General features: G+C 44.8%; 2 protein-coding genes across 2 annotated transcripts; both read left to right on the forward strand.

Moving 5' to 3' along the window:
- The first annotated feature begins 10521 nt into the window (after nucleotides 1–10521).
- LOC112343704 lies at nucleotides 10522–12336 on the forward strand. The gene is made up of 14 exons (XM_024667668.1): nucleotides 10522–10649; nucleotides 10698–10775; nucleotides 10830–10879; nucleotides 10930–10983; nucleotides 11031–11083; nucleotides 11148–11220; nucleotides 11270–11331; nucleotides 11386–11454; nucleotides 11503–11590; nucleotides 11636–11700; nucleotides 11765–11865; nucleotides 11920–12015; nucleotides 12069–12130; nucleotides 12178–12336. The coding sequence occupies exons 1-14, from the start codon at nucleotides 10608–10610 to the stop codon at nucleotides 12287–12289; spliced, it is 1005 nt and encodes a 334-aa protein (XP_024523436.1). The 5' UTR covers nucleotides 10522–10607; the 3' UTR covers nucleotides 12290–12336.
- Nucleotides 12337–15355, forward strand: LOC9637515 (acyl-coenzyme A oxidase 3, peroxisomal). Its single transcript, XM_024667666.1, has 16 exons — nucleotides 12337–12400; nucleotides 12457–12612; nucleotides 12668–13007; nucleotides 13062–13179; nucleotides 13242–13349; nucleotides 13410–13582; nucleotides 13645–13744; nucleotides 13803–13877; nucleotides 13929–14059; nucleotides 14111–14246; nucleotides 14298–14417; nucleotides 14464–14601; nucleotides 14648–14752; nucleotides 14811–14912; nucleotides 14964–15031; nucleotides 15091–15355. The coding sequence occupies exons 2-16, from the start codon at nucleotides 12474–12476 to the stop codon at nucleotides 15275–15277; spliced, it is 2040 nt and encodes a 679-aa protein (XP_024523434.1). The 5' UTR covers nucleotides 12337–12400; nucleotides 12457–12473; the 3' UTR covers nucleotides 15278–15355.
- The last annotated feature ends 1549 nt before the right edge of the window (nucleotides 15356–16904 follow it).

A 16904-nucleotide genomic window follows, 5' to 3' on the forward strand; every position in this document is an offset into this window, starting at 1 on the left:
CACACAACTATGTCCTTGGTCACAACCCCAGAGGACTACTCCTCTACCTTTCCACAGTCTGGGCCTTTAGGACAACATTTCGGAACACCATGGCCTTACGCGAGCCACCTGGGTACTCTCCCCGCCTTCCGCCCTTGGGTGCTCTAGCCATGGGCTTAGAGCGAGGTTCCGTTGAGCCACGCCTGGTATCCAAGTAGGTAGTGCCACCCACACTTGGACTGGGAGCATCGGCCAGTCGATCTCCCGGGGGAACTAGAGCCGGCTCTTGAACACTTCACCAAGCTACCCCGCTTGTCGGTCCGTGTTCACTCTAGTCTTGGACTTCCCAGTGGTCAGCTCATCACCCAACACTGGGTCTGGCCTTCCTGGGCCAAACTGGCCTTTCCTGGCTAAACTAGCTCCACTGGGCTCCAACCCCCACACTCTCCTTACTATACTTTTGGAACCCCCCGCAGCTCCCCCCCCCCCCTGGGGGACGATCGCTTTGGGCTTTCACCCAATTGCCTGTATTAGTATTCGGACTCGGACTCGGACTCGGACTTGGTCTCGGTCTCGGTCTCGGTCTCGGTCTCGGTCTCGGTTCCATCTCGAACTCGGTCTCGGTCTCGGTTCCATCTCGAACTCGGTCTCGGTTCCATCTCAGACTCCACCTCGGGTCCATCTCGGACTCTATCTCGGGTCCCATCTCGGACTCCATATCGGACTCCATCTCGGACTCCATCTCGGACTCCATCTCGGACTCCATGTCGGACTCCATGTCGGACTCCACTTCGGGTCCATCTTGGACTCCATTTTGGACTCCATATCGGACTCCACTTCGGGTTCATCTCGGACTCCATTTTGGACTCCATATCGGACTCCACTTCGGGTCCATCTCGGACTCCATCTCGGACTCCATATCGGACTCCACTTCGGGTCCATCTCGGACTCCATCTCGGACTCCATATCGGACTCCACTTCGGGTCCATCTCGGACTCCATATCGGACTCCATCTGGGACTCCACTTCGGACTCCATATCGGACTCCACTTCGGGTCCATCTCGGACTCCATATCGGACTCCATCTCGGACTCCACTTCGGACTCCATATCGGACTCCACTTCGGGTCCATCTTGGACTCCACTTCGGACTCCATATCGGACTCCACTTTGGGTCCATCTCGGACTCCATCTCGGACTCCATCTCGGACTCCATATCGGACTCCACTTCGGGTCCATCTCGGACACTTCCACGTGTCATGTGTTGGTCCTTTTTGGGTCCCTTTTTGGAGCCTTGCTTATTGCTCGCTTCGTGCTCGCTCCTTGAGCACTTTGTTGGGAGTTCCACTCCCTCTCTCGACCTTCCAAGTCAGAGCTTTTAGTCCAAACGTGTTACACTCGTTTGGCTTTTGCTTCGGCCACTACCACGTGGCACCCTTTCAGGCTCCACTTTGGGGCCTAGGGATTTTGTATCTCACAACTCCACCACCCATAGACGAAGTTCGATGTCCTCATCGAACGGTAAACCATTTTATAAAGTAGCACCCACATGTGTTACCATTTCCATCCTTGGCACCTAGCTAATATTAGTCAATGGTTTGACATTGAAGGCTCACCATGCCTTTTCCATATTCGTCAATGGTTTGACACCAAAGGCTCACCATGCCTTGCCCATCCTCTAAGGAGGGTAGTCTCTCCAACTTAGAAACTGATTGGACCACATGTAGTGGTTCTCTCCTTTTATTGGTTTAGTTCTCGCTAAACCTCTTAGAAACCCTTCTCTAAGTCAATCCCCACTACTCCTCGAGTAGTCTTAATTTCCATCGATTGAACGTTTGCACTTTGGAACTTTTACTCTTTGACTTCTAGAAGTCAATTTCCTAAGTGCCTCCAACACCTTGCATTGCACATATTGTGCAACTCCACTTCCCCATCCTAGGAAGTTCTCTACTTAGGGCACCATCATCCTCTCTTCTATTTCGTGCCACCTTGGGCACTAAGTTCCAATTATCATACTTTGCGCTAGGGCTATCCATGGCCCTATCATTTGGCTACCTTACCGCTCCCTCCCTTGGAACTTCCCTTTTCGCCAAATCGGAGCAATTCAGAATCCATCCTTGGAAACACACTTCCTTTCCCGCAATTTGTTAGCGTCCAACACATTAGTGTTCCTCGCCTAACTTTACCACTGGGATTCCTTCCAAGGGATTCCATGGCCCTATCTTGACCACTCATCTTTTGCTCCTATCCATTAATTATTGCACCAAGCAACACCAAATTTCTACCTCCCTCCTTGAGGTATTCTTTTGATTCCATAGCAAAGGCTCTGCTTTGCCAAGACTAGGGTGTTCACCCCTAGTAAGTCTCTTTAGCATTTTCTGCTGTGGGCTCTATCCATAGCCCAACTTCGTGACCCTCCCATGGGTCTCTTATAGAAACTACTTTCCTCGGGCACACTATGCCATCGCAATGACATAGCTCATCTCCCAAAGGTGTTTTTCCCACTTGGTCACCTTGACCAAGCCACACCATCATCAATAGTTCAAATCAACACTTTGAACTAGGGACCTTATTCCTTAACCCAAACAAGGACCTTGTCCTTTATTAGCCACAAGATCACCTAGTGATCTCCCCTCGGCACCTTAACAAGTTTGCCAATAGGTACTAGGTCTTCCAGACCTTTAACTTGTTAACTACGACCCCGGGGGCATCCCCCACGCTTGGCGGTGCGCCCAAGCCAGCCCTTTTGGCTAAGGGTCCATAGCAACTGAGACTGGGTGTCCCCATCTCATTCACCACGTCCTTGGTGCCACTTGCACCAAGGTGTTCAAGTTAGATATGCTGAGCCACACTAAGCAATCTAACCGTGCATCACGACTCCGAGGCATCCCTCGTTTGGCGGTGTGCCCAAACCAGTCTCCACACTGAGAGTCCATGACCACCGAAAAATGAGTGTCCTCATATTCCAAACCATCACCACGCCCTAGTGAGTTGGGATTCGAACCCAAGCACTAGAGGGTCGGGACTCAAACCCAACCTCCGTATATGCATCTACGGACAGCATCACCTAGGATGCCTGGCGTGACTCCCCACGCCGGTGCACCAACTTATACTCAAAGCGCGCTATAGATCACAGCTTAGGAACTTAGTTCCTCCACACTGCCAAGTCCTCTCACTTGACAAGTTTGTGATCATGCATGGACTCCTCCATGCTTGGCCCCATGGCCCACCCTTTTTGAAGTTATCACCTTCAACTAGGGTATTTGTTCCCCTCACTTGCCAATCTCGCTTTGGCAAGTACTTCGACCACTGTAACATGGTTCCTGCACAAGCGTGAAGCCCTTGATCATCGACTTTCGTTCAAAGCCCTCTCTTTGAACACTCGGGAATTACTTTCCTAACCTTGATAGCCTTGCCTCATGGCAAGCTTCAAGACCACGCTTCTGCTGCACCACTCTGATTTCGCGCGTTCCTTGAACCATTTACACTTGGCCTTTCTAGGCACTAAGCTACCTAGAATCATCTTTGGGAACCTTGAAGGAACTCTGTCCCTTAACTTGCTAAGGCCTCCCTTTTTGCAAGCTTTCCAATTACCATATAGTCTAACATGGACAATTCCATATTTTAGACTCTCCATGGCATCACGGTTGCTAGCGGCAACACCCTTGAGCCCCCACTTGATTCTCCACTCCCAGCTGGCATAACCAACTTTGGTTATGCCCTTCGATTCCTATGGTTCGGTTCTATCCCCTTACTTCTTGCTTTTGGCTTCACACCTTTCCTTCGGTCATTCTCCTCCAGACTAGGAGGATAGTTTTGCACTTTCTATCATGCCTTAGCAAGTATTCTTAGGGATGAACCTACCCGATAGCCTAGGGAGTGGTTCCTCAATCAAGGTATGCTCACCCTATAATCCCACACATTGGGATTACGCTGTTGCTTACGGGCCTTTACATGCCCATCACTAGCCTTGCCAAAATTCCATTTTTGGCTCTGTCCAATTCGAGTAGACAGTCTTCTCCTGTCTCTGCTAACTTTGGACATTTGAATAGCACCATTTCTATCCATCATTCGCTACAGACTTAGTCCCTTGGGCCTTATTTATTACCCTCACGACATCAAACAGCACCTCCTGGTATTCTAGAGTGTTCAGGTGTCCCAATGACGGCTTCCTTGACAATGAGTATTTCCTTTTATGACATTAACTTACTATATCGCAACATAAACAACTTATCCTCCGTAAGGGTATGTCCAACTTCCCTATGCCATTAAAAAGACTTGGGTAGCTACCTTCTAGCTGTTTAACCAATTATTTTGCACCTCTTGCTTAGTTGCCTCATAGTTGTCAAGTCCTACAACTCATTGCTGATGCTTCCACACCTCCATCATTATCTAGGTCACCACACTCCAACTGCATGCTCTGCCACTTAGCCTATGCCATTTCCATTTCCATTGGGATTCCTTTGGCAAGGGGTTCTCATGAACCCATCAACATAGCCTCAAGGTATTACACCTTGGCCCATTTGGTGTCTCCACACCATTGGCTCCATGAGCCTACCTCTATGACACTTCTTCTTTGTGTTTAAGTCTTTGCCAAGACCAATACCGCTCTTTCTCATGCCAACCATCTGTTAGCACTGCACCATAGAGGTCACACACAACTTTGTGTCAAAGTTGTTTTCTTTTTGGGAACACCTTTCCCCTGACTTTAGCATGGCACATTTTGCTATCGATGAGATACCCTCTGTTCTCATCCTTGGATCCTATGATCCCCCCCCCCCATCCTTCGTGGGGTACAACACACCTCAGTGCAAATGCTTCTATCAATCCTTTTTAGGATCATTCCTTGACTCTACTTGAGTCATCCAGCAGTTTTGGACTTGGTTAATCCCCAGACCCGTAAGGTCTTACTTGTGAGGCACTAGCTCACCGGAATACACTTCTTGCATTCCTGTCCTACTTCAAAGGACTATTTTCACAAGTGTTACTCTGACACTTGATTTTGTTCTCTGGGGCAACCTTTGCCCCTTGGGACTACTTGTCCATATGATGAGAATACCAACTCATCTCTAAGTACACCCCCCAACTCCTTGGGTTGTTCCAGCATTTATTAAAGGTAGCCCCGGCTACCATTTCAAGGACTTGAGTCCTCTTCCGTATCTGACCTCCCACGGTTATTACTTCTGGTCTCACATTCATGAGCACTAACCTCAACTATATGAGGATAATCTTGTGACTCTTTTATTGCTTTGGAGTCTTTATCTTTCCTGTGATCCTAACTATAGTTGTTTACCACAACTACATTGGCCATTTACTGAGTCAAATGCTCATCTGGATCACATCCTCAACTCTCTGAGGAAAACCATATACTATTCCCAAGATCCCAAAGTCATTCCTTTACCAGCCCCTTTTCTATCCACCACATCGCCCAAGTTCACGTATGAACTTGAGTGGAGAGCCATGTCCTCTCGACATGCTACTCCTCAAGGATAGGCCCACTCCTAGGACCTTCCGATGCCAACATCAATGGTGATATACTTGAGCACCAATAAAAGTCAGACTAAGGAACAGCTCCGATACCAAATTGTAAGCGACTAAATTTTTCTATTCTACTTTAGTCACTTAACCACACTTCCGACCGCTTGGAGGAGTCTCATTCACAACCTCCATAAGTCCAATTCAGGACTTTGGACTTGCTAGCCCCAAGAATGGCATCCATGCCACTCAACATTTGCATCTGGTCCAAGTGCTCCACGTGTCCGATCCCATGACCGACACTCAAAGGTACCACCGACATGGCAGCCTGTTACGCTAGGGCCATGCCCAATCACCTTTGCCACACTGGTAGTCCAATACCACTTGCATCACAGTCTTGGCTCTCCAAGACTAGGCAAACCATCCGTGAGTGGTCATCTCAGATCCACTCCTTAGCATCCTTAGGATGCCCACCGACAAGAGGAATAGCCTTCCCCAATATCCCTTTGTCAGTCCCCACTAAGTCCCTTTCTGCCCCTGGCCGTGTTTGCCAACACTGCCACTGGATCGAGGCCCACAGGCCCGACCACTAAGTCCCACGGTCCTCTAGGACTCCCTCACCACACAACTGTGTCTTTGGTCACAACCCCAGAGGACTACTCCTCTACCTTTCCACAGTCTGGGCCTTTGGGATAACATTTCGGAACACCGTGGCCTTACGCGAGCCACCTAGGTACTCTCCCCGCCTTCCGCCCTTGGGTGCTCTAGCCATGGGCTTAGAGTGAGGTTCTGTTGAGCCACGCCTGGTATCCAAGTAGGTAGTGCCACCCACACTTGGACTGGGAGTATCGGCTAGTTGATCTCCCGGGGGAACTAGAGCCGGCTCTTGAACACTTCACCAAGCTACCCCGCTTGTCGGTCCGTGTTCACTCTAGTCTTGGACTTCCCAGTGGTCAGCTCATCACCCAACACTGGGTCTGGCCTTCCTGGGCCAAACTAGCCTTTCCTGGCTAAACTAGCTCCACTGGGCTCCAACCCCCACACTCTCCTTACTATACTTTTGGAACCCCCCGTAGCCCCCCCCTGGGGGATGATCGCTTTGGGCTTTCACCCAACTGCTTGTATTAGTATTCGGACTCGGTCTCGATCCCGGATTCGGATTCGGACTCGGTCTCGGTCTCGGTCTCGGTTCCATCTCGGACTCCATCTCGGACTCCACCTCGGGTCCATCTTGGACTCCATCTTGGTGTAATAAGTGTAATAATCACTTTTCTATATTAACTTTACACTCTATCCAACTTAATTGCTTTAGCCCCAAAAGTTAGTATCCCTTTCGAACCACATTATACAAACTACCTAACATAAGACTATAAAAGAAAGGCACAAAAGTCACCCTTCTTAAAAAAGTGTAATGGCCATTTTTTTACAACAACTATAAACTCTAACCAATTCAATTGCCTTAACCCCAAAAGTCAGTATCCCTTTGGGTTGCATCATATAAACTACTTATTGAGGTTTAAGTTAAATGAAGTCAACTCTAACCTTTTCACTAGTTAGTAATGGCTTTCAAAAACAAAATGGTTTTCAGGCAAAATGATTAATAGATCAGCCATTGGAAAAGTCTAAGAAACCTTGTGAAAAAATTTCTATCCTAGAGAAAGAATGACTTTCAGTTTAGAAATACAAACTTTCAAGACCCAACCAACTTCTTCCTACAAACAAGTTCACATAACTTCACTTTAATATAAATTCTCATAACCCAATAGTATACTTAAGCATTGAACATCATGCCCATATTTCCAAATCCAACACCATCCATAAAATGCAAAATAAACATCCAAGACTCTATCACAAATACTATATTTTTGGATATTTACATTGTATTATTATTCTTCTTTAATTATCTTCAAGATCTAATGTAAAGCCAAAACACTAATAAAAAAAATGACATGAAAATTTAAAGTATAAAGAAAATTCCTTATCACTCAAAATAACAATGCCACTTCCACTAACACAAGTGCTAATAATGTCAATGCCTCAACTTTACACTTTCTTCATCTAACAATTTACTCCAAGTGTTAATGAATAAACTAATAAGCCATAGCAAATGAATATTACAACTTTTTTCATCACATTATGGGCAAACTCTCAAAGAAACAAAATACCAACTTAAACTTATCATAATGGACCACCATTAAGAACCAAGTCAGAGCTACTTCAATGTTACTACTTACAAGTAAAATAACTTCTCCATTAATCACTTTGGGGTTGATTATAGTTTAACCAAATAACTTTGTAAACACATTATTTACTATCATATGGATATGATAAAAAATCACAATGACTTGATCATTAATTGAGCAATACCATAAGTAAGCCCACATTATTAATTCAAAAGTTTACGCATGTATCAAATGCCAACTCTATTCAATAAAATGCAACATAAAAGCCACACCCCATTGATAAAGATTTACAATACTAAATACCACCAACTTTGTTCATAACATATACAAGCTCATGCCACTCTCTTTCTGACAAAACTTAAAACTAGTCTAACACCAAGCTATTCAAAGAATAATAGCAAAGTTTCTTAAAAAAAATTAAGTATTATAACCTAAGTTTTCAATAGCAAGCCTAGATAAAATGGTTTAGCACTTCACTACTATCTATCCCATGACTTACCACTTGTAAGACTATCATAACTAACATGCATCAAAATAAGGACTTTTGGTTACATAATGTGAACATAAATAATGAGTTAACACCTTGTTGCAAATCATTTTTCCAAGAAGAAAAAATTATTTACATGTTTGATCCTTCATCCTTAATATCTCTTTTTTCAGTCTCATCTTGACTAAACCTCAAACTTACATTCATATTACCTTTAATCCAATCCAAGAAAAGTTTATGAGAGAGCATGATAATAACTACTTGAACCAATAAACTAATCCCTACAATCTTGATTGATCCACTTTTAATCATTCCTAGGAAGGTTTCACTAGTACCATGCTAAACAATTACAGACTAACTTATTCACCACTTATAACAAACCTAGAGAAGGTTTATTTTTACCTATGGTACTGTGAGACATAAATCCTTAAGCCCTAAAATGGAGCCGAAAGGGTGCTATATGGTAGTGATCGAAGTGGAAGTTCAAGAAGCATAACATGTTTGGACCAAAAACTTTGACTTGGAAAGTCAAGAGTGGGAATGAAACTCTGAACAAAGTGTTCAAGGAATGAGCACAAAATAATTGGTGAATGAGTCTTTAAACATTAACATAAAAAAGACTGACACATGGTAAGTGTTGTGACACATGGAAGTGTTATGAATGAGACTGACAAATAGTAAGTGTTATGACACATAAAAGTGTTATGAACGAGTCCGAGAAAGAATCTGAAAAGAAGTCCAAGATAGACTCTAAGAAGGAGTCCACTATAGACCCGAGATGGATTTGAGTGTAAGCTTTTGAATTTAGACTTCCCAAGAGGTCACCCAGCTCAGTACTATTTAAACCCAAGGATGCTTAACCCTAAATATCCCAAGACCTTTAACCAATTGGAAAATAGGGTGCACTTTTGTTCATAGGCCCTTTCCCTTTATATTTGAACCCCTATGGATCGTCTTTCAAGTCGTTCCCTTTAGTTGCTTACACTGAGATGGAGTCCAAGATGGAGTTTGAGATGGACTTGAGTTAGAGTCCAAAGTCGAGGTTGAGAAAGAGACTGAGATTGAGACTAAGATTGAAATCGAAACCAAGACCGAGACCAAAACCAAGGCCAAAACTTAATAAAAATGAAATGGTGCTAGATTGCAAATTTGGATACGAGACCAACACCATCGTGTTCAGGACAATCTTTACATTCCGTAAATATATAAAATTTACAAATTTAGAAACTTTCTATAAATAGTAATTAGGATAAAATAGGACTAACACATAAGGTATGATAGCGAAGGTGTTTAGTAAATATGATAAGCTAGCATTTGGTGATATTAAAAGATTAGTCTCAATATACGAGGGTTCTTGTCAAGCCAATGCAAGACAGAGCAAAAGAGAACTAAAAGCCAAACCAAGTATACTCAACAAGAAACACATAGGAATTCCTACTTTATGTTCATTTGGCTAAGTACAGATGCTAAACCAATTTACTAACACTTAAACAAGAAGGGCTGAAAAGATAATCAACAATACCGATCTATTGCCGTTGTGGCAATAAGGAAAAAATATCCAAAAAGAGTAATTGACAAATAACTTTTGATACCCACAATCGCCTCGGTCACTGCCAAGTAAAATCTTAGTCTAGTTGTGAAAGGTTTCCATCTGTTGATCTGCTGGTGCTATGTGATACTGGACTCCAAACATCTCGGAGACTGCAAGCATGCTGCTGGCTAGAAAAATTTGCATTTGACCTCTTGTATACATTACTAAGGTTCGGATGATTGCTTTGATAACAAGGCCCCTCATGCTGATGGTGTTACCTGGATTGACATGGCAGAAATCCAGATTGGGGCCTGTATGAAAAGCTACGATAGCAATGTCGATCACTACATTGTTTGTCACAGTGACTTGATTGATATAAACTGCCCCACTCTCATAGTAAGTATTGTCATCGAAAATGTCTGCAAGTGCAATCACCGTATCTAGAATAATATTGGCATCGGCTGCTGTTATAGCATTGCGCTTGTCAGAGAATTCCCAACGCATGGCTTGAACAACACTAATATAAAAAAGGAGTGCTGAAAAACATTCAATAAGAGGATACATTTAGAATGATTTTTCTAGAAACAATCAAAAAGAAAAACTCTTTCTTGTTATAATGATAAATTACTAATTTATATTGCAACCGTCAACAATTATTGATCAGTAGAAAAAAAAAACGTTAATAGTAAAAAAATAGTAAATTTAAAAAAGAAACTTAAGAATCCTCAAGGGATTGCTTTGAATCTTTTAAGAGATGCTAGAATATACCACAAAACAAAGAGAATAAAAGTGATTCTAGAATATACTATCAAGTGACCGTACAAGAAGCATATTCGCAAGAGCAGGGTTTAGAGGAGAGCTAATGGAAGAAGAGTTGCCGCGCCAATAGGTCATCACCGTTCATTTCTCTGCGCTCCACAGCCGCGGCGTCTCGGGCGGAAGATCGGCAACAGCATGCGCCATAATGTAGTGACGATCGACTTCTCGGAGCTCCAGGTGAGATTTCCTGCCTCGGATCGAATGAGCGATCGATTCTTGTTGTAGAATGAAGCTGTGGATTTTTCTGAGGAGCTCGAGGCGGGATTTGGAGCTCAAGGACTGGGAATTATTGCCGTTTCGAACGTAAGCTTTGAATGGAATTTTACTTCACGAGCATTCTTTTTGTGTTTTTGTCAGGTTCCGGGATTCACTGAAATGCGGAGTAATCTGTTAAATCTTGCGCAGAGGTATCGAGTATAGTCTCTTCTTACTCAATGTTTTCGATTTTTCTGTGCAGCCTTTCTTCTCTTCCCGAAAATGCTCTCAAGGAGCTAGAAGATCCAGCAAGCAGGTAACTCAAAAGTTTCTAGCTAGAACTTCCGTATAAGCGTCTCGCAGATTTTCTTTTGGTTGGAGCCACGGAAAAGAGTTCCTAGAATCCGGCCAACCTGGTACGTATTCGTTCGTAACGGTTTTTTTTCCTTCTTTCGAGTTCATATGTTCCTTCTGGTTTAGATGAGCTTAAAGCTTCGTTTTATGCGAATCCAATCGTGGACAGACCGACCGATGACCCAGCTCTCATAGAAAGGTTTGTTTACTTCCTTCTCACAAATTTTAATCGGTCTCAATGGACGCAGGTATCCATCTTATTGTCGAGCGAACTTATGGCCCGGAAAGGAGTTACCTGACCTTGAATCAAGTACATCTCTGTTTTCTCTTTACGTGGATGATGTTTTCTTCTATCACTTTGCAGGTTTTAAGAAACTCGGAAGTCTGATTGTGAAGGTTGGCCTGCAGCTCGCAGCTCACTGCGACAAACATGGTTGAGATCCTTTTCCTGTTCGTCTTCTCTAATTTCCTGTCCCTTCAGTGTCTCGCAAGGGCGGTGATGCAAGGCTCACGGACATGCTCAAGAACTCTTTGTGCCACAAAGGCCGTCTGCTCCATTATTACCCAAGGTTTCGTTGCTCCTCCTGCTGTAAATTTCTATAAGCTTCTTGCAGCAAATGCTCAGGCACAAAGTCATCGTCGTGGTGTGGCTGGCACGTCGATCACGGATCTCTTACAGGCACGTTTTCAAATTACGCGGTGCGCTTTTGTCGAACTTAACATTTGTTTTTGGTGCGTTAAAGGATTGACCTGTGCAATGTACACAAGAGAAGGAAGGGAAATAGACTGTCCTGATTCTGAAGCAGGGCTTTATGTTAGGACTCGGTCTGGTGCCATTGTCAAGGTAAACGAAGTGCTCGTCCATACGGATCAAAGTGTTTAAAGTGTCTTCGTGTAGGCAACTTTCGGAAAGGATGACATTGCTTACCAGGTAGGAGAAGCGACGGAGCTAATGTCGAATGGTGCATTTCACGCGACACCACACTGTGTTCGAGTAACGTGTCTTTTACTTCTTTTGTGTCCTCTTTCGTAACAATGTCTACACAGACGGCTCAAGACGATCCACTTGTGGAAAGGAACACGTTTGCAGTGTTTATGCAACCTCACTGGTAACTCTCTCACTTTCGTAAATCGGCACGTAACTTGGTTCGCGCAGGGACGAAGAACTTGTTTCGCGAGATAGGAAAACAGTTTCGTTTGGAGATTTCTCCGAGTCCCTGCTTTCCACCTATTACGGAACAGCAGCATCTTCACGAGTCACCTTGTAAAACTCGGCGTTCCTTCAAAAACTACTGTGCTTGCGCGACTTTCCAGACTCGCTATCCACAAATGTAAAGGGTTGCTAATCTTGGAGCAGCGCCTTCATCCGGTTGGGCAAGGTAACGGCTCTGACCCGACTCTTTGTTACGCTTTAAGCGCGAGGGCAAAGAAACAGATCACCGACTCGAAAAGATGGAGGCCGGACAAGTCAGCTCTGCGGCAACTCGAAGAGCTCTGGTTCTCACAGGCCATCTCAAAGAGATCGACAAAGGGTCTTCGTTGGTGGTGCGCCAGCCGTGCCTGGAGTACTCCCCTCCGGAGCTCAATTCAGGTACTTTTTTTTCCTTTGGGTTCTTGAATTTCCTTTTCATGTTTTGATCTTCCAGGAGAGCCCGCATTTGATATCGAGTTGATGCAGGGATTGCTGGACGGACACGATGCTCAAACCCGCACTTTTATCTTCAATCTCATGTCTGAGAGCGATTTGTTCGTTTCCAGGAGAGTGGGTCGACGGGTTTTCTTGGGAGCTGATTACAATCAACCCATGGAAGTCCAGAGGGAGCTGACCATGAAGAGAATTCAGTATTTTCTTGACAGGGGTGTGTTTCGTGGATGGCTTACAGACGATCGGCCACAGTCCGCGCTCCGTATGGCTGCTATGTTCGAGTACATCGGCCTGTTTGATCATTCACTGGCAATTAAGCTCGGTGTTCACTTCCACTTGTGGTATGCTCTCAGCATTTCTTTTTAGTTTCATGTGAGCTTGAGATTTGTGCATAGGGGGGGATCAGTGAAGTACCTTGGTTCCAAGAGGCATCACGATAAGTGGTTGATGCCAACGGAGGAATTCTCTGTCATAGGCTGCTTTGCAATGACTGAACTCGGGCATGGAAGCAATGTTCGTAGCTTCTTTTCTCTTTTTTGTTTTCTTTGTGCTTGAGTGGTTTATGATCTTTTCAGGTCCGAGGGATTGAAACTATAACTGTGTACGATCCATCAACACAGGAGTTTGTTATCAACACTCCATGCGAGTCTGCTCAGAAATACTGGATAGGAGGAGCGGCAATGGTAAAAAGCATCACTGTTTTTTTATTTTCGGCAACTGACAAATCCTGTGTTTGTTTCCAGCACGCTACTCATACAGTGGTCTTCTCTCAGCTGCATATGAATGGAAAGAACGAGGGAGTGCACGCATTTATTGCTGAAATAAGGAGTCCGGATGGCCGAATTTGTCCTGGTGTGCGTATTGCCGATTGTGGCCACAAGATCGGACTGAACGGGGTGGACAATGGCCGCATCTGGTATTGTTTTTCCAACTTGCAAAGTTTAGAAGATGAACTCAAAACTTTTTGTTTTTGTCCAGGTTTGATAATAAACGCGTACCTCGTGAAAACTTGCTCAACTCCGTAGCCGATGTAACACCAGATGGTCGGTACGTGAGTAATATAACAGATGCAGATCAGGTAAGGTTTTTTGTTCTCTGAGCTGTTACTTTTCTTATCTTCCTGTGATATTATTCAGAGGTTTGGTGCTTTCATGGCTCCTCTAACGTCTGGACGTGTTACCATTGCTGTCAGTGCTGTTTATCAATCAAAGGTTTGCCACTTGTATACTTTAGCTTCTTTTTTTTCATAGAGCTGATTTAAGGTTGGCCTTGCAACGGCTTTGCGCTATGCTCTTTCGAGGCGAGCATTTTCTCTTTCTCCCAATGAACCAGAAGTGTTACTTTTGGACTATCCCAGCCATCAGCACCGTTTGATACCTTTACTGGCTAAATCGTATGCGTATTGTTTTGCTTCGTAAGTTTTGAACTGACTGATACTTTGCAGATATGCCATGAGTTTTGCTGCCTGTGATTTGAAGCGCATCTATTACAACAGAAAACCCGAGCACGCGAAGATTATTCACGTACTTTCAAGTGGTTACAAGGCAATGTTCTCCTGGCACAACCTCAAAACACTGCAGGTAACCCCAGATGTGTTCGACATGAGCTTGTAATGAATTCCTCTGCTTTAGGAATGTCGTGAAGCCTGTGGCGGACAAGGTTTAAAATCTGAGAACAAAGTCGGGCAGCTCAAAGCAGAATACGATGTGCAACTGACGTTTGAGGGCGACAACAACGTTTTGATGCAGCAGGTACTGTTGTCGTAAGTTTGCCTTCGAATTACTTTTCGTTCCTCAGGTCAGTAAAGCGCTGCTTGGAGATTTTTTCACGTCGCAAAAGAAGCAACAGCCTATGAAAGGCCTCGGCTTAGAACATATGAATGAACCACCTCCGACAATTGGGACCAATGCCAACGTCAGGGACGTAAAGTTTCAGGTACACCATCATGTCGGTCGTTTTGTTACTGACCTCCGCCTTGCAGCTCGCTTTGTTTCGGCTTCGTGAAAGAGATCTGCTAGTAAAACTTGCACAGCAAGTGCGTGAACTCGTGTCCAAAGGATCAACCATGGCGAATGCAACGCTTGCGGTGAGTCTAACCGCGCCGATTGCTACGTTTTTGTAAGCTAACCTTCTTTCGCTTTCAGAGTTATCAATTGGCTGAGGACTTGGGACGTGCCTTCTCTGAGCGTTCGGTTTTGGAAAGCATTCTAAGCGTAGAAAACTCTCTCGCCCCAAGCCCTGAGAAGGTACCAGTGTTTTCAGAATCTTGCGAAATAACAAGCCATCCTTTCGAACAGACAATTCTGGGCTTGTTGCGCTCATTATTTGTAGCTACGACAGTGGACGAAGATCCAGTATTTCTCAGGTAAGCGCTTCCTGTTTTATGGCATTCGCTAAAGCAACGCTACGACGTTGTTCATCCAGGCATTCATACTTGAGCCCGGATCAGGCATTGTCGATACAAAAAGAAGTTGCGAGCTTGTGTCGCGAGATCCGACCCTTCATTCTCAGCTTGGTGGACGCATTTGGAATCCCAGCACCGTTTCTTGGGCCCATAGCGTTTGATTGGATCGCAGCGAATTCCTGGGACCTGGAAGAAGCAAGAAGCTAGAGTAACCTTTTCTCTATTTCCATTTGAAAACCAAAGCTAAGAGCTTTCCCCAAAAACTTAGTGGCGACAAAGTTGGCATAGGGCTTGATGGATTGGGAACAGGTTATTCGGAGCCTGCAAGCGGACGGAAGCTTCTTCGGTCGGCAGGCAGAGCTGAGGGCATTGCTGGAGCGCTTCCTCTGTGTGTGACTGTCGTTATTGGGCCTGACGATTGTGGGAAAACCAAGCGGCTCAAGCGGCTCAAGGAGATTTGGCTTTCGAATGAGGAATTGGCGGCTACTTGTCCAGTGTTTTACTTCGACCTGAGGGTTCAGTTGTGGAGCACGCCTCAGGATGCAGCGGATCATTTGTATAGAGAGTACAAGACATGGGCTGAAAAGGTGACGCAGAGGAAAGTTGCCGGTGTGGACATAGCGCTCAAAGGTTTCTCGAACACGGACTCGAGCGATTTTGGCCAAGGTAATGGACATTTATGCAGTATCCTATGCTTCTTAAGTGGTGCGCCCGGGCCAAATTTCTCAATGCCTTAACCTGGAAGGAAGCAGCGAATGCTCTTATGAGCCAGAGCCTATGTAGAGTGAAACTGGGTTTGGCAGCTACCAAGGCGGCCATGGGCTTCTCCGGGCATAAGTATGAATTGATCTGCGCAAAAATAGTGCAATGTGGGTATGTAAGCCTCAAAGATGTGCTTGCTGAAATCTACGACAGGGACAAAGCAGAGTGCAAGGACGAGATGCTCAAAGCCATCCACATACGCTATGTGACGGCAAAGACATCTTATGGGGATGTGAGCCTGTCTGAAATTGATGATGCTGGTGGTGAGGTTGACCTCGTCATGGCCCGCTCTCCTGCCCAACGAGCAGCTATGAAAGAGTTAATGTTTCATTCCAAGTCAGGAAAAGTGTGATCCGCGCGTCCTGGCCTAGAGTCGAGATAGCAAAAATATTTTCAGATTGCAGCCAGTCCTAGCTCATTCTTCCTTCTGGTTTCGATAGCCTCGTTAAAATTCAAATCGTTTGTTTACTTCTTTTGCATGCACATCGTTCAGTGTCCCTTCAGTGTTTCGCAAGGGTGGTAGGCTCTCAACAGCAGTTAAACCCAACGTTTCTCCGAAATAAGGAAAGTAGAAGAACGTCCCCAATGCTGAAGCAGGGAGGAACAGGGCCTATCTCATTTTGGAGCTCCACACTTTATTTGCGCGAATTCTGCAGGGACGAAGAACTTGTTTCGCGAGTTCATGCTTTTACCAAATACTACAGACAGCAGCATGGGTCACACTACGAGGTACTTCATCTTTCCGTTTTCATGTTTCACGAGGAGAAACTTCACTTTCACTTCGGAGCTGATAAGAATCATCCAATGTCCGGAGAGTTTGAGTTTCAGGTCTGTTTTGTTACTGATCTGTGGTCCATTTGTTCTGCAAATGGTGAGTCTAATCTCTATACTAGCTAAGTTTTTCTGAGTGAAGTTCCTTTCTCTATCAGAGTATGAATGAGCTGAGGACTTGGGGGCCGTTCTCTGAGCATTCTCCAATGTCAGAATCTAAACTGATTGTTTGTGAAATAACAAGCCATCTTTTCGAGCAGACAATTCTCGTCATTTGCAGCTGTGACAGTGGACGAAGATC

Source organism: Selaginella moellendorffii, unplaced genomic scaffold, assembly GCF_000143415.4.
Source record: "Selaginella moellendorffii unplaced genomic scaffold, v1.0 SELMOscaffold_183, whole genome shotgun sequence".
Classification (NCBI taxonomy): Eukaryota; Viridiplantae; Streptophyta; class Lycopodiopsida; order Selaginellales; family Selaginellaceae; genus Selaginella; species Selaginella moellendorffii.

Coding starts and splice junctions, on each gene's coding strand:
- LOC9637515 (XM_024667666.1), top strand. CDS start 12,474: ATGGAGGCCGGACAAGTCAGCTCTGCGGCAACTCGAAGAGCTCTGGTT. Junction 12,613..12,667: donor CCCTCCGGAGCTCAATTCAG/GTACTTTTTTTT, acceptor TTGATCTTCCAG/GAGAGCCCGCATTTGATATC. Junction 13,745..13,802: donor ATATAACAGATGCAGATCAG/GTAAGGTTTTTT, acceptor GATATTATTCAG/AGGTTTGGTGCTTTCATGGC.
- LOC112343704 (XM_024667668.1), top strand. CDS start 10,608: ATGCGCCATAATGTAGTGACGATCGACTTCTCGGAGCTCCAG. Junction 10,650..10,697: donor TCGACTTCTCGGAGCTCCAG/GTGAGATTTCCT, acceptor TTCTTGTTGTAG/AATGAAGCTGTGGATTTTTC. Junction 11,591..11,635: donor CTGCTCCATTATTACCCAAG/GTTTCGTTGCTC, acceptor AGCTTCTTGCAG/CAAATGCTCAGGCACAAAGT.